At 45.9% G+C, this 26,984-nt stretch overlaps 1 protein-coding gene across 1 annotated transcript; it reads right to left on the bottom strand.

Annotated features, from left to right (window-relative positions):
* Window positions 1-206: 206 nt before the first annotated feature.
* Window positions 207-20,188, bottom strand: INHBA (inhibin subunit beta A). Its single transcript, XM_033862874.2, has 3 exons — window positions 20,031-20,188; window positions 14,793-15,323; window positions 207-5,665 (listed from the first exon to the last, which is right to left on the bottom strand). Exons 2-3 carry the CDS (start codon window positions 15,178-15,180, stop codon window positions 4,776-4,778), a joined length of 1,278 nt encoding a protein of 425 aa, XP_033718765.1. The 5' UTR covers window positions 15,181-15,323; window positions 20,031-20,188; the 3' UTR covers window positions 207-4,775.
* Between the last annotated feature and the right edge of the window lie 6,796 nt (window positions 20,189-26,984).

Genomic DNA, 26,984 nt, shown 5'->3' with positions numbered 1-26,984 from the left:
ACCTCTGCCACAGCAATATATATTCTTTTTCTATATGCGCTCTCCCAATTTAGCTTTTGTTCTCTCTCTCCCATTCGATCTATTTTTCTCATACTCTTCCAGATAATTACAGTAGAAATGAAATCATCACCCAGCAAACGACGTAGCAATATGTGTGCGAGGTTGATCTTGGGAAACCAATAAGACAAAAAAATAAAAATAATAAATCCCAAACAGGTCTTTTTATTTAACATAAGGCCAAAGAAGCTATCAGGCGTTGCTGAATACTGTCCACTAACTGTACAAAATATTAACTGCATGCCTCGCAAACACCAAAATATCCGCTGGAATGCCATAGAAATAAATAACTTCTGCTATAAACACATGAAAACATATCAAACTGTTATCTCTTTAAACATATTGTAAATAAAAAAATTACCAGTACTTCTACACAATAAATATTAAGAAACCATTGACATAGTTGAAATGCACTCATATAAATTAACAACTTTAATTACATTAGCCAAACAGACATTGGTTAAAGAACTGCATGTGGTATGCCAAAAAAAAAAAAAAACCAAAGAAAAAAAAACCAAAATAAAAATCAAAATAAAACAAACAAACAAACAGACAACATAAACCACAGAACATAAAAGGTTTTAAAACGAAACAGGCTTCAGATTATCTTGGCTTTCATAATTATATTTTTCTTTTAAAGAAAAATATCAACCCATTGTCAATGCACTGTTTTTCAAAGCATTTAAATAGAGGGTAAACCCCATCGGAAATTAATATAGAAGAAATGATTCACTTTATGCATAAAAAATAAATAATAATGTAGCTGAGACATGTGGTTTGCTTCTGCTCTTGAAGACGTGAACAGCTTCTAAGCATTCATTTTTCTCTGACCCATACAACAGCTTCTCAGTGATAAAGGGTTTAATTTAAACACACACAGTGTCCACCCCCAAGACTTCCGCCCACTTCTACAAGTTCCATTTATTGTGTAGGTTTTCAGGGTGACTAAGTTTTCTCTACCTTGAAAAGGGAAGTCGCCAAAAGGCCCACAGGAAATCATTTTATCAAGTGAACATGATAATTTGAATCTAAGCTTAATACCTTCTCTGATTTTTAGAGTCATCTTGATGTCCAATCCCACGAGGGTGACCAAAAATTCACTTGCTCTATCTAAGAGGAGAAGGCAGGTACTCTCCTTAAAATCAGAGTGTGGAATCAATCTTAAATAAGTATGAAATTGGTTGACCTTCAGGGACAAGAAAATCCCAACTCAGTGTGCCAGAATTCACCTTACTTTTTGGAAAAGAAAAGAAAAGGAAATGTTAATCCAATCTACAACATATTTATCATTCTTAAAAAAATATTTGAAAAAAAAATATTTGGTAATAAAGGCTTTTCAGAGCTTTGAAGATTGGTGTGGGTAGATTTTTAGAAGCCTAGAGATGGCCCTACAGAAACAGCAGAGAGATGCAAATATCAGAGGAAGCCACACTTGTTTTAGGAAAACAGACAAGGAAGACCCAATCTGGTAGAATTTAAAAGCTTTTTCTTTTGACCTCATGCTATTCCATGAGAAGTGTGGCTGTTCGCAGAGCTGCATAACTTCCAAGATTATTAAAGATAGTAGCAATTTATCATTTTATTTCAAGGCCGTATACACTTAATAAAATGTTTTGGTTAAAGTTCAAAGATGTGTAATTTAATGTAAATGAAATCTTCCCATTAAAATATTGTCGTATGGAATATCATTTAGCTCTGCTTCTAATTACTGTGGCCACTCATCAAACCCCATCGTACATTCAATACGTCCAGGACTTAAAGGCTTTAGTAGATGGCATACGTATTTGAGATGAATGGAAGCCACAAAGGGGGATCAGCTGTTTTTTTAACCTCTTTTTGCTTTGGCCATTGCCTGGGCCAGCTCTGTTATCACACAGTGAACTACGACTGGGTTTCCCAGGCTATTTACAGGTTTCCATTAGTTCCAGTGCCAAAAAAAGAGGCAGTTCAAAAAGCCCTCCAAACTCTAGACTTTAGTAAATACAGCCAGGTAACGACATTAAATCTGCCTCCATGCAGCCTAGTGTGATAGACTGATCTGGTCTATTTCTCAAGAAGAGCTAAACCACCTTGAGTAATATTTGGTTTCTCACTGCTATTTTATTTTCCTACTATTAATATTTTTTAAAAATCTATGAACTGACATAGGGCTGAAAGCTTCAATATTTTGCAAAATGCTAATAATGTAATTTTCTGAATTAGACTTTGTTTTTCCAATTTTTGCAAACTTCAAACAAGTCAGTACAAATAAGGTTCTGTATTTTAAAAAGCACATAAATGAATAACTTCTGATCTAGGCAAGCTAAATACTGTAGAATAAATTAGTAACAATTTAGCTTTAAGCATGTACTTTGATATTTATAAAACACAGTGGTTTTTGTTTTTTGGGTTTTTTCCTTCTTGCATCCGAATCAACGCATACCCATCTATACATCAAGAGTTTGGGCTGTAAATTAAAATCTTCACAATTTTTACTACTGCCCCCCCCCCATCCCTGCTCTCCATTCTTTTCCTTACTCCTACTGTCTTAAACACTTTCCCCCAAATTATTTATCATTTTACTAGTGACAACATGATTATTGAGCCCAGCTGTGCAGGTAGTATTTCTCACAACCAGGCCTTAATCATAAAAAAAAATTTTAAAAAACCCCAAACACAGCCACCCCTTTTATCCTGGCCTAAAGGTTAATTTCTGTCCGAAAAGCTTCTGATTTAAGATTGATTCCAACAGATAATACATATGTTATCCAAAAATAATCAGCCTAGATTGAACATGAGTTTCCTGTTTTGTTTTCCCAGCAGGGAGTAAATAACTTGTAGAATGGGGGTGAAGGACAAGAGAGAGGAGGGAACTGGATCCCTGTACATTGAAAGAGGGTCTTGTTGACTATTCGCTGGAATTCCGAGGCTTTTTCCCATCCAAATTTCTGAAATGTGCCCGCCTAGTTCAGAGTAAAAGCAAAAACGATAGCCTATCCTTCTTAAAAATACTGTGTTTTGCACACAAACATTCATTGCTTTAAGAACATTAAAAAATGACAGCCTGAAGTGCTTAAAATGTGTATGGACACGATGCGCCACATGTATACATACACACAGACATGCATGTGCCCGAGCACTGTATATATACACATACAAGCATGGAGCGTCCCATGAATCTGATTGAACTTGATAGCCAACAGTGTACAACTACTGTACATCCAGTATGAAATGTCCTGCTTCATGGATGTAAAAGGAGTCAAAAAACCAAACTTCTCAGGTCTTTCAAGCCTGAACACAATCCACCTTACTCAACCTTGGATCCCAACCCCTGACTCATCGACGGTGAATGATACCAACCACAGACAGACTGTTTAAAGGCTCACACAAATGTCTTTGGTGTATGTGTCTATTTTTTAAGGTACAAAATAATAATAATAATTAGAATTATAATAATAAAAATAGCTATTTTGTGTGCTGTAGCAGTTCTTTTATAGCTCACATTAAGTGCAGCTCAGAACCCGCCCCGCCCCACCCAAAGAAAATACTTGTTAAATAAGGATTAGACAGGTCGAACACCATTGTAGTGCAAATAGTAAACGATTAAAAAAAAAACACAACATTTACAAAATATAGAAATGTTTGGATCCAACAGATGGACAAACATATTCCTTTCAAGTATCTCTCCTTGAAGAAAATAAAAATTAATCAGGTTACTTCCAATACAAAAAAGTCTCTCTTTTTTGTTCTCTCTCAGGTAAACAGTTTCAAACCTATTAGGTTGCATAGTTCTAAGATCATAAGCACCTTAACGAAATGTAACTTGGTTTTCTTTTCTCCTTGATCTTTCATGCTTCCCATTCTTGTTCTCAATGTTTTTCTCATGTTGGTTTTTGTTTTGTTGTGGAAGTGGTGCAGAAAAAGGTGTGACCACCTGCACACTAGTGTTCTTTTACCAGAATGTGTGTGTGTGCGTGTGGTGTGGAAATGCCTCTGTGTGTGTGGTGTCTGTATGGTGTGTGTGTCTGTGTCCGTGTGTGGGGTGTGTGTGCATGTCTTTGTGCAGCGTGTGTGTGTGCTGTGTGGTGTGTGTGTCCGTGTGTGTGTCCGTGTGTGTGTCCGTGTGTGTGGTGGGCTGTGTGCATGTCTTTGTGCAGCGTGTGTGTGTGCTGTATGTGTCTGTGTGTTGGTCCATGTGTGTGGTGGGCTGTGTGCGTTTGTGTGTGGTTGTGTCTTTGTGTGTGTGCATGGGCTGATATACACAGAGAGAGGGTCACACAGACATACCTTACGACCTGGGTTACTGGGTGGGAAAGTGCCTATAACTGGCCCTTTCAAACTCATGGCTTTCTAGATGCTACTTGGGTTGTGTCAGCCCACATTACTGCAGACCGGACAAGTTGACTTCGAGGCTCATACCGAAAGGGAACCGAAAAGGAGAGGACAATATTCCCATTTGAGCAACTGCTGTCACCCCTTGAATGCTGGAGGGAGAAGTGAAGGGCACCCCATTTTCCCTCTCCCCCCAAATTCCCACCTCCTTCACTGTTTCATCTCTGAGCCCTGGCTAAGGAATTTCCCCACATCTTCCTTCATCTGCTTCAGGTTTTGTTTTTAGTTTATTTTTTAAAAAATTTCTATTCTTCTGGTTGTTTCAGTCGGAAACCTTAAACATGTCTTCATGTCACCACTGTCTTCTCTGGACCGTCTTGCTCCCATTCCCCCCTGGGCTGAGTGCTCTATGAGCACCCACACTCCTCCACAATCATGTTCTGGATGTCCTTTTTGATGATGTTCTGCCCATCATCATAGTACAACATGGACATGGGTCTCAGCTTGGTGGGCACACAGCACGACTTGAGGTTGGCAAAGGGGCTGTGACCCCGCATGCGGTAGTGGTTGATGACCGTCGAGTGAAAGGACAGGGATGAGCCCGACGTTCCTGCTATGTGGCTGGGGCACTCACCCTCGCAGTAGTTGGCGTGATAGCCAGAGGGAGCGATGATCCAGTCATTCCAGCCAATGTCCTTGAAACTAACAAAGAACTGTTTCTTACAGCAGATGTTGACCTTGCCGTCACACTCCAAGCCCCGCCGCCGGCGCCGGTGAGGGTGGTCTTCAGACTGGCGGGCCTGCAGCATGAGGAAAGGTCTGTGCGACTGTTCCTTCTCCTCGTCCCCTCCCGCCCCTCCTTCTCCGTCCCTTTTCTTCCCTTCCCCCTCCTCTTCTCTCTTCTTCTTCTTGCCCAGCAGCACCAGGCTGGCGCCGGTCTCGTGGCATTGATCACAGGCAATCCGAATGTCCAGGGAGCTCTTGCCCTGGTCCAGCAACCGCTGGATGCAGCTGGAGACGGGGAAGATGTGCCAGGTGCTCTTCCGAGCATCCACCACCTTCTCTGATATCAACACTTCATTCCTCTCCCCCATTAAGCCCACTTCCTCGGCCTCCTCCCCTGCGTCCCAGCCGCCCTGCGGGTGCTTCTGCTGCTGAAAAAGATGGATGGTGACTTTGGTCCGGGTCCTGTTGGCCTTGGGGACTTTCAGGAAGAGCCAGATTTCTGCACGCTCCACCACGGACAGGTCACTGCCTTCTTTGGAAATCTCAAAGTGCAGCGTCTTCCTGGCTGTGCCTGAGGACGAAACAGCCCAAGAGAGAGCAGGGATACTGTTAGTTCTGGGGTTCACGGCCACTCCCTAATTTCAGGCAAGCATGGGGGCCTCTGTTACAGACCCTCTCCAACCGGGCTCCTGAAATGAAGGCCCACAGATCTTAAGGACGGTTTTGACATTTTTAAATGGTTGAAGAAAACTAGGATGCTGTGACATGTGAAAATTATATGAAATTTAAATTTCAGTGCCCATAAAGTTTTACTGGCCCACAGCTAGGCTCATTTCTTTATAGGTTGTCTACAGCTGCTTTTGCACTAGAACTTGGATTTGAGGAGCCGTGACAGACAGCGTCCGTCTGGCCCACGAAGCTTAAGTGATTTACTCTCTGGCCCTTTCCAGAGAAAGTTTGTCAACACTTGCTCTAGAAAGAAAAGAGTCTGGATCTGGGTGTGTCTGGGACACTGGGTCTGTTAACTAACTAACTTAACCTCTGTTTCATCTTTTATAAAATGGGAATGACATAGTGACATTTGACCCATTATCCCATAGGTTTGGAAGGACCCAATGGGATAACATAGATGAAGACACACTATAAACTCTAGCAAGCTGTGGAAATACTATTTTCCCCAACACAAATATGCACACACACCCCGCTGTGTAAGTCTGCATGGCGTGTACCCACAGAGCTAGCCTACTCTTCCTCCTTGGCCACAACCCAGCCTTTTCTTTTATGTGCAAGCAGCCAGGCCGGCATGGAGTCAGGGCCCCTCTCCCATCATTTCTCCATTAAACAGGTAAAGGGATCTTTCCCACAGGCGTATCTGTTTGCATCACTTGTTCCTTCCAATCCTTTACTGAGTTCTTTTTGCCCTCAGTATAAAACAGAAACTGCACAGAACTCTGGGCTCTGCCTGAGCTACTCCCGCCTTCCAGTTCACTGTCTCCCACTGCCCCAACCTCATGGTACAGCCACGCAGCAAGAGCATCTCATACAATCTCACACCTCCAGGCAGTGACACTTGCTGTTCTTTCTGCCGAGAAGACTCCTGCCCCCAAAACGCCATCCTTAGTGGCTGCCCCTTAATAAGGTTTCAGTTTTCAGACGGGATGACCCTCTTCCTAAGCCACCTCTGCCATCTCCACCCACACCCTCCTGCCCGTCTAGCTTAGGACGCCCCAGGTCTGAGGTCCTGTCTGTGTCATTCACTGTCATAGCCCAGAATTTAGCAGAAAGTAGGCAATTACTTGCTTCCTCATTAACACATGGAGGCGCCCTTAGCATTGAGTTAGATGAAGGGATCCATCTCCTACCCCCGACATCCCCCAGACCACTGCCGGCATGTACCTGCTTCCCACTCTTCCGAGTCCAAATCTGACAACCATCTGAAAGTTCATCATAGAACTCACAACTCCCTGGGGAGTGGGGTGGGGTGGGAGGCTCCCTGCCTGGATTTCTATAGCTAACGGAAATCCAGCCATACTTATCACTCGCAGCCCTGAGATGTTTACAGTACTATAAATCTTAGGCCCGGTTTCAAGTTCTCTGCGGCGGAAAGCAGGCTCTTCTCTGCATGGCGAGCTGTAGATGCTGTTCTTAATTTAACACACTCTGCACAGTGTGATTGTGCTAGTGGTAAATTCACGGAGGCCGGGGCTGAGAACGTTTGCCTAGGAAAGGTGCTCCTCCTGCATCTCTGTATAAACTTGGGAGGAACACTGGCCCCGATGGCGGTGGTGGTGAGGGGCAGACCTCGCATCTCTGGCGGGAGTTGAAATGAATCATGAAGTTAGGTTTATGATTAGATCACCAGAGCGGGGAGCAGTCAGGGGAGGAAACTGTCTTTTTTTAGGAAGCATGATGACTTTTTTTTCCAAAATGGGAATCCAGTACTCCCCTTTGCTTAAAAACGGCGGGGTGGTGGGGGGTTGGGGGGGGGGGATGGTCGTTATTGTTTGTCTTCTAAGAGAGCAAAAGAGGAGAGTCCAGGAGACCGAGCTTCATCATTTCAATCTAAAAAGAGGGTCGGCTGTAGACTTAACGTGGTAGGGTCCTGCCGAGACCGGAGGAAAAAGATGCCGGAAGCTGCCCTAGGCTCTGCGAACCGGCCCGGAGGAGAGTGTGGTCCCCTCCAGCTCCTGCACATCCGCCCTGCTCCACGGAGGGTGTTAACAAGCTCCCCGCTGTTCTCCCTTCTGCTTCCGCCCCCGGCCGGCTTCTGAAACCCTAAACCGCACAGGGTGCCACTCCAAAGACAAAGAGGTAGTAGCTGCAAAATTAGAGAAGCCAGAGGCCACGAGGTTCTGTTTTGTTTTTCTAGGAAAGAGTGTGAAACGGGAGAGTCTGTCCGTCCCCAGGCTGGGAGAGCCCTCTGGGTTTGACGTAACTCATTCCCACAGGCTCTGCTCTGCTGTAACCCATGTTTGCCAGCGGGGCGCTGAGGGTGAAGGGAGATGGTCCCCGGGTAAAGAGAGGGTCCAGGCGGCAGGGTGGACCCACCCACACTGGACTTTCCTGGAATAAAATCCAGAGAAGTCTACACATGCTGGGAGGAGGTGGTGAGATGCTCAGTGGCCGACCTGTACAAGCGACAGCGCCTGCAAATTGCCTTTGGAGGGTCAGCGAGGCCGAGGCCCCTTGCTTCCAGGAACAGCCTACAGGGCGGCCCCTCATTTCACAAGAGCTGGTTTCTAATGCAAGATATGCCTCCGCCCCTTCTTCGCAGGCAGCCTTACTTGGAAGCAAATGATTTAGTGTTCCTGAGAGAGGATTGTACAAAGAGAGTACTCATTAGAGGGGGCTCAATCTGTCAGGTGCTGTTATATTGGGATCAGAGAGTCATCATAAAATGACTTTCATCCTGGTCCTGGCTGGTAATTAACTGCATGGCATCGCCTGCGTACTGGGAAGAGGCACCGTGCTGAAATATGCATCGGTTTAATGATCTGAGCAGAGAGACTCGGTTCCCTGTACTTGCCTCCACTGCCTGCGTACGGATCTCTCCCCCATATTTCTGACATTTGGATTTTCCCCCTACTAATTGACATGCCTGTCGCCTCCTTCTCCTGGTGTCCATTTCTGGAACTGCTATTTGTATATTGCATGAGGTTTTATCAGGGAAAAAAATAAAACTGAGATCCAATTTCACGAAAATGCTGTTGCCATAATGCTCAGGAGAACGGGGGGAAGAGAGAGATTCAAGGCTTCCTAATGTCTACCTTAATGCAGGTACATTTTCAAAGTTCTATTGTATTCTGACTTATTAAGCAGTGCATATTTTTTTTCTTTTACATCTAGCTTTCATTGCAGAAGGGGGTTGGGAGAATGAGACAGCTAGACGCTGGATGGAATTCATATATACCAGGGCTGTAGGTCTCCGAAAGATATTACAACCCTCAAATTTCTTAGGCATGAAAAATATAAGTAGTCACTTGATTATATTTGCTTTATCTGTGTTTTACCTGAGACAGATGGCTATACTGCAGTGATGTTTTCAGGCTGCTCCAAGCCTCAAATCTCTACGCACAGCAACTCGAAAAATGGAAGGAGGTTGCCTAAGGCTGAGGTGTTTAGGATCAATTGCTAGTCAGTTTCAGGTTGGACTTAAATATCTCCTGCTATAAAATCTCAGAATGGAAGTCTTCCCATAGTGCTTTGTGGTACAGCATCAGTGTATACAGGTGTGCACTGGGTTCCTACACTGTTACCTACCTATCTAGGTATCGCTGGAGGCTTTGCTAACCTTTCATTACCTGCTCTCTGATAATATTCTTTTCATCCTCTGTGCTATTTTTTCTCTCCCGAGCTTGTGAGCAAGGCTTGTATCACAGCCTGCTCCGCCTGAGTAATTCACTAAGAAAGTCCCACGCAAACGCATGTGGGTGATAATATTTCATCACTTAAACCTCTCTTGAGCTCGGTGGACACATACCCAAGGGAGAGAAAAAAAGGGCCTAAAAATGGGTAGGAGGGATGACTACTGCACCTCATAGGGAACACCTCAGAAATGTTGCCGGACGGGAGGAAAGACTTTGGAAGGCTGGAAGGGAAAACACCTGAAAGCACGTTTTCCTTTGCTTTTGTGCTTTCAGAATTTTTCAAGTGTTTTTAAGAACTCACTCACTGAACCGGCATGCCAAGGGTTAAGCGGCCAAGCTCCTGGCTGTTCCCCTCCACCCACATCAGGATACAAAATGCTGCACATCCTTCCCACAGCCCCCCTCCAGCATCTCAGGTTCACGGGCGCCTGAACAACTCCAGTGAAACAAGCAATAGTAACAAGCAGTGTTTCATTTTTGATATGGTTTTTTCCTCACCGGGGTCCTGCTCAAAGTATGCTGCCCTTCTCCATGTGGGTAATGATTCAATCCCTAATGTTAATGTAAAGAACCTTGTTGTTTATGGAGAAGTTAAAGTCACCATGGCGGGTGGAGGGAAGCCTTGGCGTAAAACGCGGCTATGACTTTAATTTTCCGTCCTTCACCAAGGTTTCCCTGTGCCTAGACGTGGTATAGTCATTGGTGGGAGAATACAGAGCTAGCATGTGTGTTCCCTGAAGCACTAATTTTGCATTTGGACTGTTTCCAGGGGTTTCTGCAAAAAGCAGCCAGTGAGGCCTTAAAGGTTATGCCTCCTTTAACCTACAGGAGAGGGTCTTGCCTGTAGCAGAACTACAAGTTTGGTTATAAATTAGCTTTTGATTTTTTTTAGCCTGAATATCTTTTCTTAGGATGTGCTATTGAATTGTAAGTGCTCAGCCACATTCCTGCATCTTTCATTTAAAGGGCGATGCAAAAGTTTAAATATTTAGAGAGAAAGGGATTTTAGTTTCCTAAAAGAAGTAGAAAAAATGCTGAAGGTTCAACCCACAGTCTTTCAGAGACTTCTTTCAAAGTTCCTGAGAACTCTTACACTATGGATTTTGGAGCTAGGAATCAGTTGGGTAGGAAGCATTCTGAACTACAGCTAAGAGATCGTGCCTGAGTATATTTTAGCAGAAGAGGGGGCAAGACGAATACGTGTTTTCAGGAAAAGTCCTGGGAAGGTACGATTCCTGGCTCACCAAATATGAAAACTGCATTTCTACCCTGACGCTCTACCCACACCCCGACTCCAAGGCACCTCCTCCACCGGCCCAAACCACTAACACATCTCTTTTCCCATCTTTTCCCAACCATTTCTCTCTAACACTCCCGGTTCGGAAACAAACACATACTCCAAAGTCATAAGCTCTGTTCCCACAAGGTGTTAAATAAATAGACTTTCTCCTCCCTGTTCGAAGTCACTTGTCATTTGTCGCTGTTGAAAGCCGTTGATAAGACAGGACAACTAGGCAACCACATCAGGGGAGATGGAAGAGGTTTTTTTGTAAAAGCCCAGGCGGCCGTATTAGGGAGAGATGTGTGAGCAAAGCAGTATTGCTGATGATTCATGGTCACATTTCTCCCCGCTCTGCTTTGTTTGCTTCTGAAATTTATCATTCCTCTGTCTTCCATAGAGTTCCGGAATGTTCACTTGTATCACTAGAATTCCCATTTCCTTTCCTTCTGTCTCATTTAAAATGTTACAGGTAGTAGTCATGTCCCTCCCAACCCATAAAATCCTAACTTTTCCTGCAGAATGATAAGCAGGAGGGGGTAGCTGATAATCACCAAGATTAGGGCGATTCAGGCTAGGGCTTCCAGTAGGTGAAATTGTGTTTCCCTAAAAGATTAACTGGTTAAGGAGCAAAAGTCTTTGGAATGCGCCCTCTTGTGGCCGATCATTTCCCATTATTCCGCGAAGAAAGCGTGTAACCCCTAAAGACACCCTCCAGTGAGGGCGAACTCCCAGGCAAGTTCAGAAGACTGGCGTGGGGTGATGGGAGTCAACTCCACCTTGAGACGGCTTTCTTGGGGTGGAGGAAAATAGTCCTCCCAGCAAGCTGCCTTCGACCCCTGTTGGGGAACATTTGTGTACATTTCTAACTCAAAGCTTCTGTACCTAGTATCTTCCAAGGGAGGAGGTTTATGTGTTGCTTTCAAACCCACATGGCTGGGCTATGTAAGCATTTTCTATTTCGTGGTGCTTGATTGGTCTTTCTTCGCCTATCCATTCTTCAACAAGTGCTATCAATTGCTAACTTCATTACCAGAATCAGAGTATAAATTTGGCCTCATAGGAGGACTCAAGGATACAAGGGTGGAGGGCTCAAGGGTGCTTTTGACCAGCGATTGTCACAAATGAAAAAAAAAAGAGAGAAATTAGGATAGAGCGGTCAAGAAGACCAGTGGTTTTGACTTCAATGACAATTATGGTGAGAGTTGGCTTGGCCCTACCCATCTCTTCCTCCTTTCCTTTAAGGCGTTAAAGTAAACAACAGAGGATTATTCTGTTGCCAACCTTGCAAAGAATACAGTCACCTCAGTGAGCAGTCTGGGGTGACAGACTTGAAAATCATTTTTGTTTGTGGGAATACACGTCAGAGAGCCTGAGGGCAAGGCTTCGCTGCTTAGTCAATAACGACTCATATCAGCTTTACCAAGATGGGGTGCTTTCCACCTAAGCACAAGGGGACAGACTCAGTTCAACAAGTCCCTGGCCCTCGAGTTTTTGGAGTTCCTCAACTGCGGTGGCCATGTCTTGGCCTTATTCAACCATCCTGATGGGCAGAGGCCACAATTAAACAGGAATCCCCAAATGAGGAAACTTGAGCCTGAAGGTTGCACCTAGGGGTGAACATCTGTGACATGCATGCAGGTGACAGATGACTTACTGACTGGATTCTATGCTGTACAGAACAGTTTCTAAAGAAAAGAAAAATGAATGCCCTTTGCTACCCCCTCCCCCAGGACCTTGACGTTTGACGTCGTTTGAGCATTGCTAAGGTTGAATTGTTCCAAAAGTAACACGACATTTTCGTATATTCACTACAATCAACCTGAAGGTAAATCTCTTTCCTGGGTCAGCAAAAGAATAGCAAAATACTCACATGGTACTTACTCTATTTGGAGAGTAGATTGTCCACAGAGCAGTCGTTTTTGTGAAATCATACAAAATCGACTTAAAGTTGAGGCGTGAAACTTCTCAAACGAGAACAAGCAAGCGCGTCATAAACCTTTTCTAAGAATCCAGCGGCTCGCCCAAAGTCAACTCGTAAACTCAACCAGGAGGACTTTTGCATTACAGACCTTAAGCTTTAGTCAACATGTGAGTCAAATGGATCCACCTTTTCAAAAAGTAGCTCAATTTCTTTCAAACTGAACACCTACCGGAAAAGATCTTTTTAAAAATGACGAGATTTCATATAACTGAGAAAAAGATTGGCACTGAGACGAGGGCCATAAGTAAGAAAGAAGGTAAAAAGTCAAATTCTTTTACTGCAAAATCTCTCAATGCCAAGAGAGTGATTTGCTACACAAGTCAGAGAAGCCAGAAAGTGGGCATATTGCTAGCATCAGGCGTAGAGTTAAAAGTGGCCAAAGGCAGAGGTCTACCTAGTCATATGATGTGGGAAAAGCCAATTGAGGAAGAGCTGCAATTAAGGCCATTCTGTGTGGCAACTGGTATATAGAAACATATATAGGGTCCCTCTGTGGCAGAAGAAGCAGTCCCTAGACCACTGGAATCCCCATTCCCAGCTCAGGACCCCAGGAATGGTTGAGAAAAACTGGGTGGCAACTCAAAAACTCCAACCTGCCTTTTTTCACTCAATAAGCTTCACAAGATAAAGTCAAAAGTATCATGTCCTTTGCAGCTGCATCCAAAAAAAAAAAAAAAAAAAAAAGCTTTAAGCGAAGGAAGTCAGACGTTCTTGAAAAGAAAGAAGCTTCTGGTGAGACAGCTAAGCTGCCTGCAGGACACCAGGGCTTTTCCTACGGGAAGCCAGCAAGCCTGCAAGCTATCTCCCCCAGAAGGATGCCCAGGTCTCTGATGGTTTTCTTGGAAATATAACATCTGAGTCAACAGGTTTTCAGGACTGGAAATTCTGAGTGTTGCCTTAATTGTTTATACTACTGCGGCAAACTTTTAAACAGCAATGCTGGGAGTCCCGGCACATACTTTACTGGCCATATGCTCCACCAAACAAAACAATGGCATTCCTTTCAAATGGATTTGGCAAGGAAGACAGTTCTTTAGCCTGGCATTACCATGAAAGTAACATGAAATTAACACATCTGTGTGACTGGGCTGCATGCAGGGGCTGGTAGGCTGGCAAAAGGATCTGGGTCACCTAACTGTAAAAATAACCTGGCCCCCAGGGTCTCCAGCCTGCCCTTTTGACAGGTAATTTTTTTCTTCAGCAACAGGTTAGCTCGGTCCTGAGCCAACGATGAGAATCTATGTATTAAAGTTCTTCCTCTTAAGGATTGAGGGAGCGCTCAGCGTAGTATCTGAGAGCACTTTGTCAAGGTTGCATTCCTTGGCCGAGAGCTCTTAGTAACTTTACAGAGAACAAAACTCTTTTTTTCTTTTTTTTTTTGGTTCAGAGAGCAAAAGTCAGTGCTCCGAAAGGGACTGCTGGTTCAATGTCATCTGTTCCCTAACCCCCCCCAGCCCCCAAAGTTGCTTTTCGCTGCCTAGAATGTGATGCTGTGCTCTTACAGGCAGAATTTCTAAAGGTCAAAATGACTGTCACTAATATGCCCTGCTTCTCGGATGTGGCCCCTGATTGGATTTTTTTTTAAAGAAAAGGGGTTGTTTTTAAGACAATGACTTCATCTGTGCCATGCCGCCCCGATCCCGCGCTCGCCGCCCCTCCCCTCCCCCCAGTAAAAACTTGGGATGGGGTCCGGAAGCCTCCAGGCTCCCCCGACACCCCCTCCCCGCGGCCAGCACCCGAAAATGCCCCGGCTTTCCTCCGGGCTGCTCTGATCTGGTTTCCCCGGCAGGCCGAGGGAGCCTCTCTCAGAGCGGCTTCCTGCTGCAGATCCGGCCGAGAGCTTCCTCCCGGGCGACGGGCTGAGATACGCAAGTGTGACCTAGCCACCTCCTGCCGGGGCTCAGCCCAGAAGCCCGGCTCTGTGCGGTCCTCTCCCCCTCCCATGCCGTCCCCCAATAACTCCTGACCTTGCCCGGCAGGGTACCCCTGGAGGGCAAGAAGTTCCTCCCAGGACTGTCAGAGCAACGTGACCCCCCCCCCGCCCCATCCCCCCAGGGCCAGCACCCACCTGACTCCGCGAACGTGATGATCTCCGAGGTCTGCTCCATAAGTTCATTCATTTCTGCCCTTCTGCCGATGTCATCCTCTATCTCCACGTACCCGTTCTCCCCGACTTTGCCCACATGAAGCTTTCTGATCGCGTTCAGAAGCGCCGCCTTGGGTACCGGCTGGGTGACATCGGGTCTCTTCTTCAAGTGCAGCATGTTTAAAATGTGCTTCTTGACGGCCTCCACCATCTCCGGCTGAGAGTTGGGTACGTCCTTTGGGAGGGTGGCCAGCGCACAGGACGGGCAGTCGGGGGTTGCACTGTGCCCCTCGGATCCCGGGGTGGGGGAACTCCTCACTATAATCCAGCAACTCGCCAACAAAAATCCTCGTAGCCAAAGCAAGGGCATCCTGGCAGCAAAAGTTGTTGTGATTGCCCTTTTTAAAGGCTCTGCTTTTCCTCCCCCCCACTCACCAACATTTTTTTTATTTTTTTTTTTTTTTTTTTCCTTTTTGGGTTTTTTTTTTTTCTTTCTCCTCTTCAGTCAATTCTCTGGAACAAGAACAAAAAGTTTTCTGTGAAGTTTTGTTTGCAGGTTCCCTCTCTGAATGCAGTCAGTGCTGTAGGTTTGTAGCTGTCAGGGAGGAGAGTTCTGACTGTCTCCCAGTAAAAGAGAAGGAGGGAGGGAGGGAGGGAGGGATGGAGGGAGGGAGGGAGAGACAGGGTTGGGGGGGGAGACAGACAGAGACAGAGAATGGATGGGAGGGAAAGAGAGACTGGGAAAGAGGAGAGAGGGGGAGAGAAGAGAGAGGGAGAGAAGGGGGAGAAGGAGAGGGAGAGAGGGAGGGAGGGAGGGAGGGAAGGAGGGAAAGAGAGAGAGAGAGGGAGAGAGAGAGAGGGAGAGGGAGAGAGAGGGAGTGATTGGCCCTAAGTGAGTGAGTGAATGAGAGAGGGAGGGAGTTTGTCTGTGAGTAAAGGCTGTGCTTAGGAAGGGGAGGGACAGCCCTTTCTGACAGGCTGCCTGCCTTCTACTCACTGCTCCCTCACACACACCTCTCTTCAAATATCACCGATCTCCTCTGGAGTTCTACTTTCCCTTCTGCAAGAAATTCTCCTGATTTGCTGCTCTTGCTGTTGCTTCTTTCCCCTTTCTTTCTCTGCCCAGAGTCCCCTGGCTTCACCTTCTTCCTCTTTTGCAGGGGAAAGCAAAGCCCCAATCAATGGCCTGTCTCCATCGACAGGGAGGACCACACGGAAACAGCCTGCCCCCAGCACCCCTCCATCCTGCCCGGCCACAGCCTGGAAGGTGGGGCTCGGAAGGAGGGGTCACTGGGGGCAGCCTGATCGTGCTGACCAGAGGGAATCCCTGCAGACCCTCCTTTTCCCCCATTCATTCATATTTCAACGTTCAGGGCCATCAACACCGGCAGGCTATCAGAGGGGAGCGCAATAGAACTTTTGTTTGGGGTCATATAATACACTCTACTTTTCCCAACTGCAAAATGCAGCCGGGCATTGAAAGATCCACAGGCAGGCAGGCAGCATGGTACACGCTCTTGTCATGTGAAGCTCTGTCCCCTCTCTTTAGCCGCCGCCCCTCCTGCCCGGCACACACACACTCCCGGATGACAGCTCACCACCGCTGGCCCTGACTTCACAGACAAAATGCAAAATTCCGTTGGCCTTTCCCACATTATTTTATACAAGTAGTGCACTCCTGTGACTTGAATAACTGGTCCTAGGGGGAAAGAGTCTCTAAAATATATTGGCAAATTATTTTCTCTGTCATGTGGTAGTTTGTTCAGCCTGCCCCCTACCCCCATCCCGGACCAGTCTGTTCACGGACTGGCCTCTCGATGGCTTCTTTTTCTCTCAAAGGAACAGCACAGATGAAATCATCATGGATTTCAGTGTTCACGGAAAAAGAAAAATGTGAATTTTTAAACAATGCCTCTCTGAGTTTTTTAAATTCTCTTCCCCCCTGCCCCCCCTTTTTTTTCATTTTCTGTCTTATTGCTTTTATCTTGCAGAAGTATCTTTAAGAGGTCCATCTGTTAAAGCTTCCCTTCCCTCTCGGTTTTTTTTTTTTTTCCCCACACATAAGCCCTCTCAGTTTCTGTAGATACAGTCAGCTTAGATCTGACACCTAGTGTGTTCACAGCATTAGAGTCAGGCAATGCACTTTGGGTGGGAAAAGTTAATAAACAGCATTACTTGCAAGCATAAGAGCTGAGGGTAAGGGGAGGAGGGTGAGGCCAGTGTGATACTAAGTTACAATTACAGTTTGCACAGGTAACAATGCTTTTCTGAATTGGATACCCTGCCCACCTTTGCTGAAGCATCTGCCTGCGAGACTTTCTCTGTTACCATCAATTACACTCTGCTATTATTGTTAAGATTTTGTTGACCTTCCCTAAAGAGTCTAATTTTTTTTTAATTGGGGGATGGTGAAAGAGAATGGGGAAGGAGGGGGAGCATTTGTGTTAATCGTCGCTTAATAAAATACCCTGGAAATAGAAGACTTATAATCTACCTACTTGGCGTCACATATGCAATACCCAAAGCATTTTGTAGCCCAGTTAAGTTTTACAAGAGAGGCTGAACTAGAACTCAAAGTTTCACGACTACCAACAACTTGAGAGTCCCAATAGCTGCATTTAGATAAGAGCAACTCATCCTTTGAACTCTCTCTGTATGTGAGTTTGTGTGTGTTCCCTGAATTGACTGTTTGTGAATGTCACTTAAAAATCAGCTTTCTCTTTGGCACAGGTCCTTGTAGAGAGGTGCTGAACTGGGTTGTAGAAACGCATAATCTATTTGCATGCTCTACTATTAAAAGCTCTACTAACTTGCTTGAATACGTAAAAAGGTACAGATCACAATCTGCATGGAAGGGCCAGTAAGTTGTAAATTCCTGCTCACCATTCTGACTATGAACGTGGAAAGAGCTCAGAAGTAAGAGTGAAAAAGCATTACCTTTCCGGTCCTCTCACCAGCAGACTCTCGTCTCATGTGGTAAGAGCTGTCCAAGTTCCTCTTCATGCTATTGGCACTGAGCAGTTTTATACTGTACTACTTACTTGTACAGTCACACACGGGTACCAGTCAACCAGAAGAGGGCTGGGGCTTTGTTTGGGATTGGTTAGAAGCAACATGACATCAGCAGATGACTGGTTTTTCCAGTGTGAGACATATTTCATAACTCATTATCTAATGGAAAGCCTTTCTTGGCTGCTGTGACACTACTGGGTGATCACTGAGGCAGTGAGAAACCTCTGACTGACTGGACTCCCTTTTAGAAAAATCCCGGAATCCAACAGCTCTAGCTCACTGAGGTTCCAACTTTCAACTTTTCTTTGACCAAACATGCACACACTTCTCATTATATTCAGGCTTGGTTTTATATCTTCACATAAAACATCTGTTACTTCATGAAGTTGCCTCTATTTACAAAGTATTTTATTGTTCCTAACAGGGAAGAAAAATTCACAGTGCTTTTCAGAGAGATTCTGAGTTTACTTTTTAAAATAACATAGTTCAGGAAGGGGGGAAAACATAGGAAATAATATTTTCCATCTTGAATAACTTAATTTTAAAAAATAAGATATTGTATTGAGAAAAAGAAAAGGAAAATATGTATACTTACAGGCTGATAATCTCCCCTCTGCTGACTTACACTATTATTTTCCATCTTGAAATTGAATGCCTGCTTTATAAATCATTTATCACCAAGAACTTTGGAAATAGTCATTCTCTGCTAGCGAACTTTAAGTGTATCCTTCCCAGTCTTTAGAATCCCAGTCTAACTAGCAAAAAAAAAAAAAAAGAAAAAGAAAAAGAAAAAACTACATCATTCTTCTTTACCAGAACGTCAAGTCCTATGATTTCTAAATTGTTACAAATATAACATGAGATTAATGAAAAGAAGTGAATGTTTCTTGAAACGGGAGTTAAGTTGGTCAGGGTGTTTAGGGGGAGGGAGAAGGCAGTGTTAGCAAGCCAGGGAAATAACACAGGAGAAAGGACTCCTCAGACAAGAACACTGGGGAAGGGTTGTTTGAAGGAGTATAGCTGAAGCCTAAGCTGGGCACTCATGACAAGTTGAATAAAATGTGCAAAATTGGGAGCTAATGAAAGCCATATGACCAGATATGCTGTTTTGTATGCAGGATTTAACATGCATAAAATAAACTTTTCACTGTGCCCACAAGCAAAATATAGAGGCTCTGGCCTCCTGATGTGTAGTTTAAGCAGGTTCCTTTAGGACACCAGAAGTCTGTCTCAGGGGGTCTGTCCTGGCTAAACACAGAGAAAGTGTGGGTGCTGAGCTGTGTATTGGGGTGGGGGGAGTGTTCTGAGAATTGCATATGCAGAAATGAACTAGGAAATAAAATCTTTAGGTTGTACAGGAACAGAGGGAATCTGAGAAGGAAAGATAGAAACTGGATCAGTGTTGGTTAACTCCAAAGCTGCCCATCAGTTTCAAACTGGACGGAGCCAGCCCTCTCTAAGAAAGGAACTTCCCCAGCCTTTTCGCATGAGCAGTCCAGGACAGCAGTGTCCGGCCGGGCATCTAAACGCACCCCTCCCCCCACGATGAACGTTGGTGTCCTGGAAATACCACCATGTTTATGAGTTTGGGGGCACAAACCAACCCGGATGAGACCCTGATTCCACTGCTTACTAACCAGATAACATCGGGCCTCAGTGTCTTCATCTATAAAGTGGGATCCACAATACTCCACTGCAGGGTCAAGCACGGTGCTCAGCAAATACTAGGTGATACGATTTCAGAGATGCCCCGGTGCCTCCCTCTGAACATCTGTGTCACAGGAATCTGCGGCACCCCGACCAGAGGAGACACCCTCTCTCGGGTGACTCAGATCGCGTTGGCCACGGATGCCACCGAAGGGCCCACCTGCCTAGGTCAGCCCACCAGCTGTGATGTCATTCTCCACCTGAATCCCCAGCCTCAGAGCTGAGCCACGCTGGAAATGCCTCCTCACTCAGTGGAAATGAGGTGGGAGTGGGAGGGGAAGTTGGCAGGTTAAAATAACTTCTGTCGACTATTCTGGATGGCGGAATGATCTTTTCCGTCCCGGACTCCAGGGCCCAGGGGCGGGGAGCTGGTTCGCCCAGCTCCTGATACGCATCTCCCGTTCCTTCCTCGGCTTGGTTTCTCTTTCACTTCCTGCCCCCCTCCCCCCGCGGCTCCCCGACCCCGGCCCTGCGGTCCCGCTGCTCGGCCTGCTACCGTACCTTGAGCAACACCTGCTGGCAGCTCCCGGGGATCACGCCGGATCGCGGCCGCTGCTCGGGCCCGGCTCGCGGGGCCGGAGTCCGGGCCAAGCAGTGCGCAAGCGGCCGCCTCTATTTTTACCCCGAGCACCAGCAAGGGCAACTTCTTTTAAGAGCAGCTCTTGATTTTTTCCCCCCTTTTGGCAGCTAGAGAATTCAGAGAGGGAGGGGGGAAAAAATCACTGATCAGTGAGGGCGGCTGGGAATCTCTGAACCCAGCCATCAGGGCTCAGGGTTGAAAGCACGGCCAATGTCAGGGACCGGGACCGGGACCTGCGGGCTGGCTCCGGGGCGGACCGACGCGCGCGGGGAGCGCTCCTGCCCCGCCGGCTCTGTCCCCTTTCCGATCGCGGAGCCGGGTCCTCCCTGCCAGTGCGCGAGCGCGGTGGCCCGCTGCCACCGCGCTTTTCACCTAGTGCAGGCGGCCTGATTTACTGGCGACTTCACAAAGCTCCCCGACTCCTCGCTGGAGCCTTTTGCAGGGCTCTGTTCTCGCCGGGAGGAGCGGCCCCTGGAGAACCCGGTAGAGCAGCTTGCTTCGAGGAGCCGGGAGGGAAACTGTGGTACCTTATTTTACTGTAATTGCAAAAGGCGCGATGTGCCAGAGATGTATATTTAGAAGTTGTATGTTTCTACTTTTATGTAAATGGAGCAATTAGGGCCTGTCTTGCTGCTGCGAAACTCCAGGGCTTGTGCCTTGCTGGGAAAGCTGGTGTTTTCAATCACAATTAGTGAGCTGGTCAAAAACCAAAGTTCCTTTAAGGATAAGGGCTCAGTGGTGTAAGCGGGGGAGAGACCAGCGTCCCGGTACCATCCTGGGGCCCGCGGTGACACACACCTTGGGGCACGGCTAACCTATAGTGGCGTTTACCCGTGGCAACAGCTGTCCCCGTACAAAGTTGGCATAGATCAAGGAGCGAGAATGTTCATTTTTTCTTCTCAAGCAAACCGTCTGTCCTTCGGCTTCCATCCATGCTATTAATTGGTCTCTTTACTCACTACTCCTGGAACAAGGAGACAAGCCTAGAAAAGGGGCCCATTTTTCACGGCTCCGTGGTTTTAGCTTTGCTGTTATTCTGTTTCAAAAAAATAAATAAATAAAACACCAGGAGGCGTGAACGCCCCAAGCAGGTGACTGGGAAGTTGTCATCTGATTCAATTGAAATGGCACGAGGCTGCGGGGTTCAGAGCACTGACTAGGCTGCTGACGACTCAGGGTGTTTTAGTTCCTTCCTGTGAAAAATCTGTTCCCCCAAAAGCATGATTTCTGGTTCATCCCGTCTGGGAAACGGAACATAAAACGTGACTAGAGGGAGAAATCAAAAGGACTCGAGGTGTTCTCAGCAGCTGACGTGTTATTCTGGGCTCAAGGCAGGAAAACCTTGCCCCAATGGGGAGTGGACTCCCTCGAGAGGCAGCTCGGGATCCAGAAAACGTGGGCGGGATCCAGAGTGATATTTGCTGCAGCGAGATTTCTGGAGTCTCATCAAATGGTTTGGGTTGAATGCAAGATTGGCAACCCCTGCCTGTTTCCTGGACAGCTGGAGTCTGCCCATTGCCTGGGATCTAGGTTAGGTAGAGAGATTTGGGACAATGAAGGATGAGCATTTCACATTCCAAACTGAGTTAGGAAGCTGTTTGCTTTTATGTCAAATCAATGAATGAATACAGCTAAACAGAGAGAGAGAGGGAAACATTAAAATTCCTCCAAGGGATGGACTGAGAGATTGAGATGAGCAGATGCAGACTATTATATATAGGATGGATAAACAACAAGGTCCTACTGTATAGCACAGGGAACCATATACTTCAATATCCTACGATAAACTATAATGGAAAGAATACGAAAAAAGAATGTATATATACGTGTAACTGAATCACTGTGCTGTACGGCAGAAACTGTCAATCAACTATACCTCAGCAAAATAAAATTTTAAAAAACCCTCCAAAATTCATTAGAAGACAACAGGGTCAGAAATAGTTAATCCAAAACTCTTATTCCTAAGCCTCCCACTTCTCTGAGAACCACCAGAATATCCCACAAGGCTTTGTGCTATGCGCAACTGCTCTGTTTTAAGCGTATTTGGAAGTGCCTTATCTGAACCAAGGGAACCCAGAGGCTAGAACTAAAATGACTAAGGAAAGAAAAGCAAACCCAAAACCGAAACCAAAACCAGGGCTTCCCTGGTGGCGCAGTGGTTGAGAGTCCGCCTGCTGACGTAGGGGTTCGTGCCCCAGTCCGGGAAGATCCCACATGCCGCGGAGCGGCTGGGCCCGTGAGCCATGGCCGCTGAGCCTGCACGTGCGGAGCCTGTGCTCTGCAACGGGAGAGGCCACAACAGTGAGAGGCCCACGTACCGCAAAAAAAAAAAAAAAAACCAAAACCAAAAAAACCCAGTAAACAAACTGCTATCTCTCCATCTACAGCAGTGGTTCTCAACTGGGATGATTTTACTCCCCAGGAGACATCTGGCCATGTCTGAAGACATTTTTGCTTGGCCTAACTGTGAAGGGAGGTGCTACTGGCCTCTACTGGGTAGGAGCCAGGGATGCTGCTAAACGTCCTAACAAGGCACAAGACAGCCCTCACAAGAGAGAAATTACCGGCCCCAAGTGTTAATTGCTTTTGCAGTTGAGACACCCTTGTTTAGAGTTATCATTTAAAAGTTTCACCCACTTTCCTTCCCATCCATGACCCAAGGGGCCTTAGCAACCAGGCAAGAGACTAATAATTCAAGGGATTCTGCTTCCTCATATGTCTGGTGCTTCCTGATGAATGGAGGCCCACACCACACAGCAGATACTGACACAGTGACGGTACCTCTCGGGCGTCCTCACCAACTTCCCAGTGTGGCCTCCATGTTTTCCCTGATGGCTTTGTGTTCTAGTCAGAAGCAGAATCTTGGTGGCCAGCAACAAAATGAGATGAGCTGGCCCCCACCCAAGTCGTTAGGAGGCGACAGATCATGGAAAACAAAAAGTGAATGAGGAATGAGTTATTCATTTGAGCAATTCGGTATCAGAGAGATCCACGCACTAGTGAATTCCCTGAAGTTAAATTCACGAAAGCGAGATTACCGTGCCTTGCCCCCAGAGCAAACAAATATGATGTGGCTGGTTTTATTTGTTTAATACCTCAGGGGAATGACACACAATCAGTATCCACAGAGAGAAAACAGAATGCTTTGCTAAATCCTAATGCATGTTCCAAGCAAGACTATATTCTCCAGACTTCCTTAGGAAGGCCACAGGCCTTCAGGGGTTACTCTCTTGTGAGAGTTGGGGGAAGTGTTGTGAAGGATCCCACATCAAGGAAAATCATCATCATCATCAACAAATGTTGGTGAAACCCACAAAAGGGGATTTGCCTGGATCTAACCAGCTTAGATGTGAAATGCTGTTGTCCGTACGATGAGGCCAACTTCCCAGGCTTATCGTTTAGTCCCTGAGTGACCTGCATCATCTAGAGAGGAGAGGGTCTGTCAGAGACTGTGCTGAGATGAACAAAGCACGAGGGGAATGTCTTAGACACTTGGAAGCCATCTCATCAACTCCAACACCTGAATCACTGTCTCCTCAGGTAAATGGTTATTTTAGAACCAAAGGCCAAATGCTTCAGAAAAGCCCGCATTTCTTCCCAAGAAGTAACCATTTAGTACTTGTGAAAAACTCAATCTAGAGAGAGAAACCTCTAGAGAAAAATAGATATTGAAAAAGAGGAGAAAAAAAACAAAACCCAACACTAATGCAAATGGAATAAACATGCCCTCAAAGGCCTTCCTGACCAACATATATTTCCAAATTGTTTATCAAAACTCAGTTCTAATCCAATCAGGAAACATCTGATTGATCATCCTATTGCCCCAGAAGACTACGAAAAGTACTTACAAGAGAACGGATAACAGATTGTCCTAATCGTGTTTCTCACCTGGATGCCCTTGGGTTAAAAGTTCCATGTTGCTGACTTGAGGACATATAGGCTTAGCCTATAGATGCCATCGGACTGTTGAAAGCAGAAATCTTGATCCTAATCCAGTGTCGTCTCTCCACAAAGATGCCCCACAACTTGCTCCCAAGTGGTAGCTTTGGAGGGAAGACACAGAAAAGGCTGGGGGCAGTCCTGTGTGTATTTCTTTTTATCAGTGAATTGCTGCCTCCCTCGTGTGCTAATAGAAAGAGTCCAAAGGTTCTGCCCCTCTATCAGAGCACCTCCAAGGCCCATCCAGGCCTGCAGGATGGGAGTGCCCTTGTTCTGGGCACGGTGTTCTTTCATAGACACTGGCAGTGTGCTCTGGCAGTGCCTTGGCTTGGTTAGTAAATATTTACAGGTGCCCCACTCTAATTTTAGGAAGGTCAAGTTTGCAAAGGTGCCTTGGCAGGCAGGACTTCTGTTAGTCTTTATCAGCTTGGAAAAGCAAACTATAATTAAGCACAGTGTTTGGAGAGTTTCACTGAAATCTCTGGAGTCTACAACTAGCCTTAAACTTTCAAAAATTAACTTACGGCCACTGTCCCTTTTTTTTTTTTGATATTCATCGAGTTCCTCTTTAAAGGCGATATGGAATGATAGAGGAAGGAAGAGCCATTGTATGTGAAGGAAAAAGGCTTCAGAACACCTCTCTCCCAACAGGCCAGGGGTGATTTTGTGATCACTTAATGAATGGGAATTTATTAAAAGTACAATCCTGTACTTTTGCATCATTTGAGTATGAAATGAGAATAAATAAAACAGTGCTCCCTGTAGAAAAGAGTTCACCCAGTAAGTTCCCCAAATTTCAAGGAGCTTTTGTTTTATTAGATGCTGTTAGTTTCATGTTAGTCACAGGGAAAAAAAAAATGCCCACATGCACACGCACGACTAAATGTAGTCAGTTTGCTCAGCTGGTGCTGAAGTCACTACTGCCCACTAGGAGTGAGTTACTGTAATAATCCCCCTTTTATTAATCATAGGCTGGAGGAAGCAGAAAGTGGGTGACATCATTAGGCAAAGGGCCGGCTAACTCATGTTCCAATTTACTCAGCTTTATTATAACATCTCTCAAGTGTCATATGAAAGCGATTAGCATTTCACACTTTCCTCCTCTGAGCCATCATCCCTAACCTTCAAATCCAAACTCCCATAGAAAAGCTAAGCTCTCAGATGGAGACACATAGAGGCCAGATCTCACCAAGGGTCCTTGTCCCAGGGAGGAAGTTCCTGCTCAGAACACCTCTTCCTGGTCTTAAGATGCAGATGAAGGTGGTCCCTAGAACCACAGCATCCCAATAACTCGTGGCTTACTCCAGCCTCTGACGGCAGAGGACAGCTCATCCTGAGGAGGACCAGAGGACCTGGGTGGATGCAGCTCCCCATGGCCTCATGGTAACCAAGGGCATAGGCTCTGCGCCCCAAGGATCTGAAATGTGAAAAGCACCATTGGAAGCCGTGCTCAAAGGTGGTGGTCAAGTGTGTGGGCCCCGCAGCTAGACAGACTGGGTTCAAATTCAGCGTTCGACACTTTTGAGCCACGGGATGCTAGACAAATTACCTATCCCTAGCTCAGTTCCCAATGAATGCTGATAATACCAGTATCTCCTTCATAGGATTCTTGTGAGGAATCAATGAGTTAATGCCTGCAAGGCATGGAGAACGTGCCTGGCAGAGAGTAAGTGCTACTTAGTAGTGTTACTTCTCCTTTCTCTAAAAGGCTTTGCTGACTGAACTGACCTTTCTGGATCCTGCCGTTAGACCACTGGAAAGATGGGCAGATGTGCTATAAGAAGGTATTGGGCAGACTGGTCCTGGTGAGCCCCGACTGCACGTTTGGGCCATATCACTGGCTTGACCATTACTAGTCAGTCCGCCTCGTTTCCCCACGTCCTATTTGTCCAATAAGGAACTTCTGACAACTGAAAAAGACATGTGACTAAAGTCAAAAGGAGACATTGGTTTGAAGATGTTCAAGAGCTCAGACTCAAGATACTGTGGTTCCTTTAAAACGTTTCGAACAGACAAAATTGTCAAGCTGGGAAGTGGTACCCTCTCTCTCTGCATAAGTTAAAAAGGAACATCTCCATGATGTGTATGCATCAGAAAAAAAGACGTTTTTATCAGGGCCGAGTTATACTTCATCCTCTTAAACTTGGGCCCTCCCAGAAGCATTTTATAAATGTCTTCACTCCTCCCTTTACTTGCAGTCCCATCCTGAGGGTATTTTAAGGAGTCAAAATAAAGCTTACTTAGGTGTGTGTGACAGACAGAATGATAGACCAAAAGAGAAGGCTGGGGCTCTGTAATATTTAGATAGTGATGAAACTGACTCGATGAAGCAGAGTGCAGTAAGTACACTTTATTACTTGGGTTCAGCTTTGCCCAGTGTTGAATTATAAGCACTCTAATAGGTGAGAGGTTTGGTTCCCAAAGATCATCAGCTGTTGCAGGAAGGAACTGCCAGACCATTTTCCATAAGTGAAATAGTCATACATTACACGGCAACTTTAGGATCTCCAAACTGGAAGCTTCCTTCCGACAGCAAAGGATGCCAGGATATCTGCTGCCCCCTAACTGATACCATGAAGAATAGCAGGTCCTTTTCAAGAAGCAAAGTTCAGGTACTGAGTTAAGTCTATTAGGTTGTAGGTGTGAATTTGGCCACTTCCACGAATCTGTTTGTGGCCGGGAAGGCAAAGCCAGGGAATAGAGTCACGCTTTGCCTCCATCTTCTCCTAGTGAGGAGGGGCTCCTGATTTCTAGCAGCTGCCGCGGTGGAACTAGGGCAAAGGGGTGACAAGCACAAGTCATCAACACTGGGGTTTGTTTGTAACAAACCAGAAGAAACTTTCATGGGGGCATTCACATCAACATCTCCTTCTTCTATTCAAATTTCTGGGAGACCCAGAAAAGGGATGTGACCTCCAGGGAAAGTGAGACTCCTC

The sequence above is a fragment of the Tursiops truncatus genome, chromosome 9 (genome assembly GCF_011762595.2).
Source record: "Tursiops truncatus isolate mTurTru1 chromosome 9, mTurTru1.mat.Y, whole genome shotgun sequence".
Classification (NCBI taxonomy): domain Eukaryota; kingdom Metazoa; phylum Chordata; class Mammalia; order Artiodactyla; family Delphinidae; genus Tursiops; species Tursiops truncatus.
The sequence above is the reverse complement of the archived record's forward strand: the minus strand, read 5'-3'. Positions and strand labels throughout refer to the sequence as shown.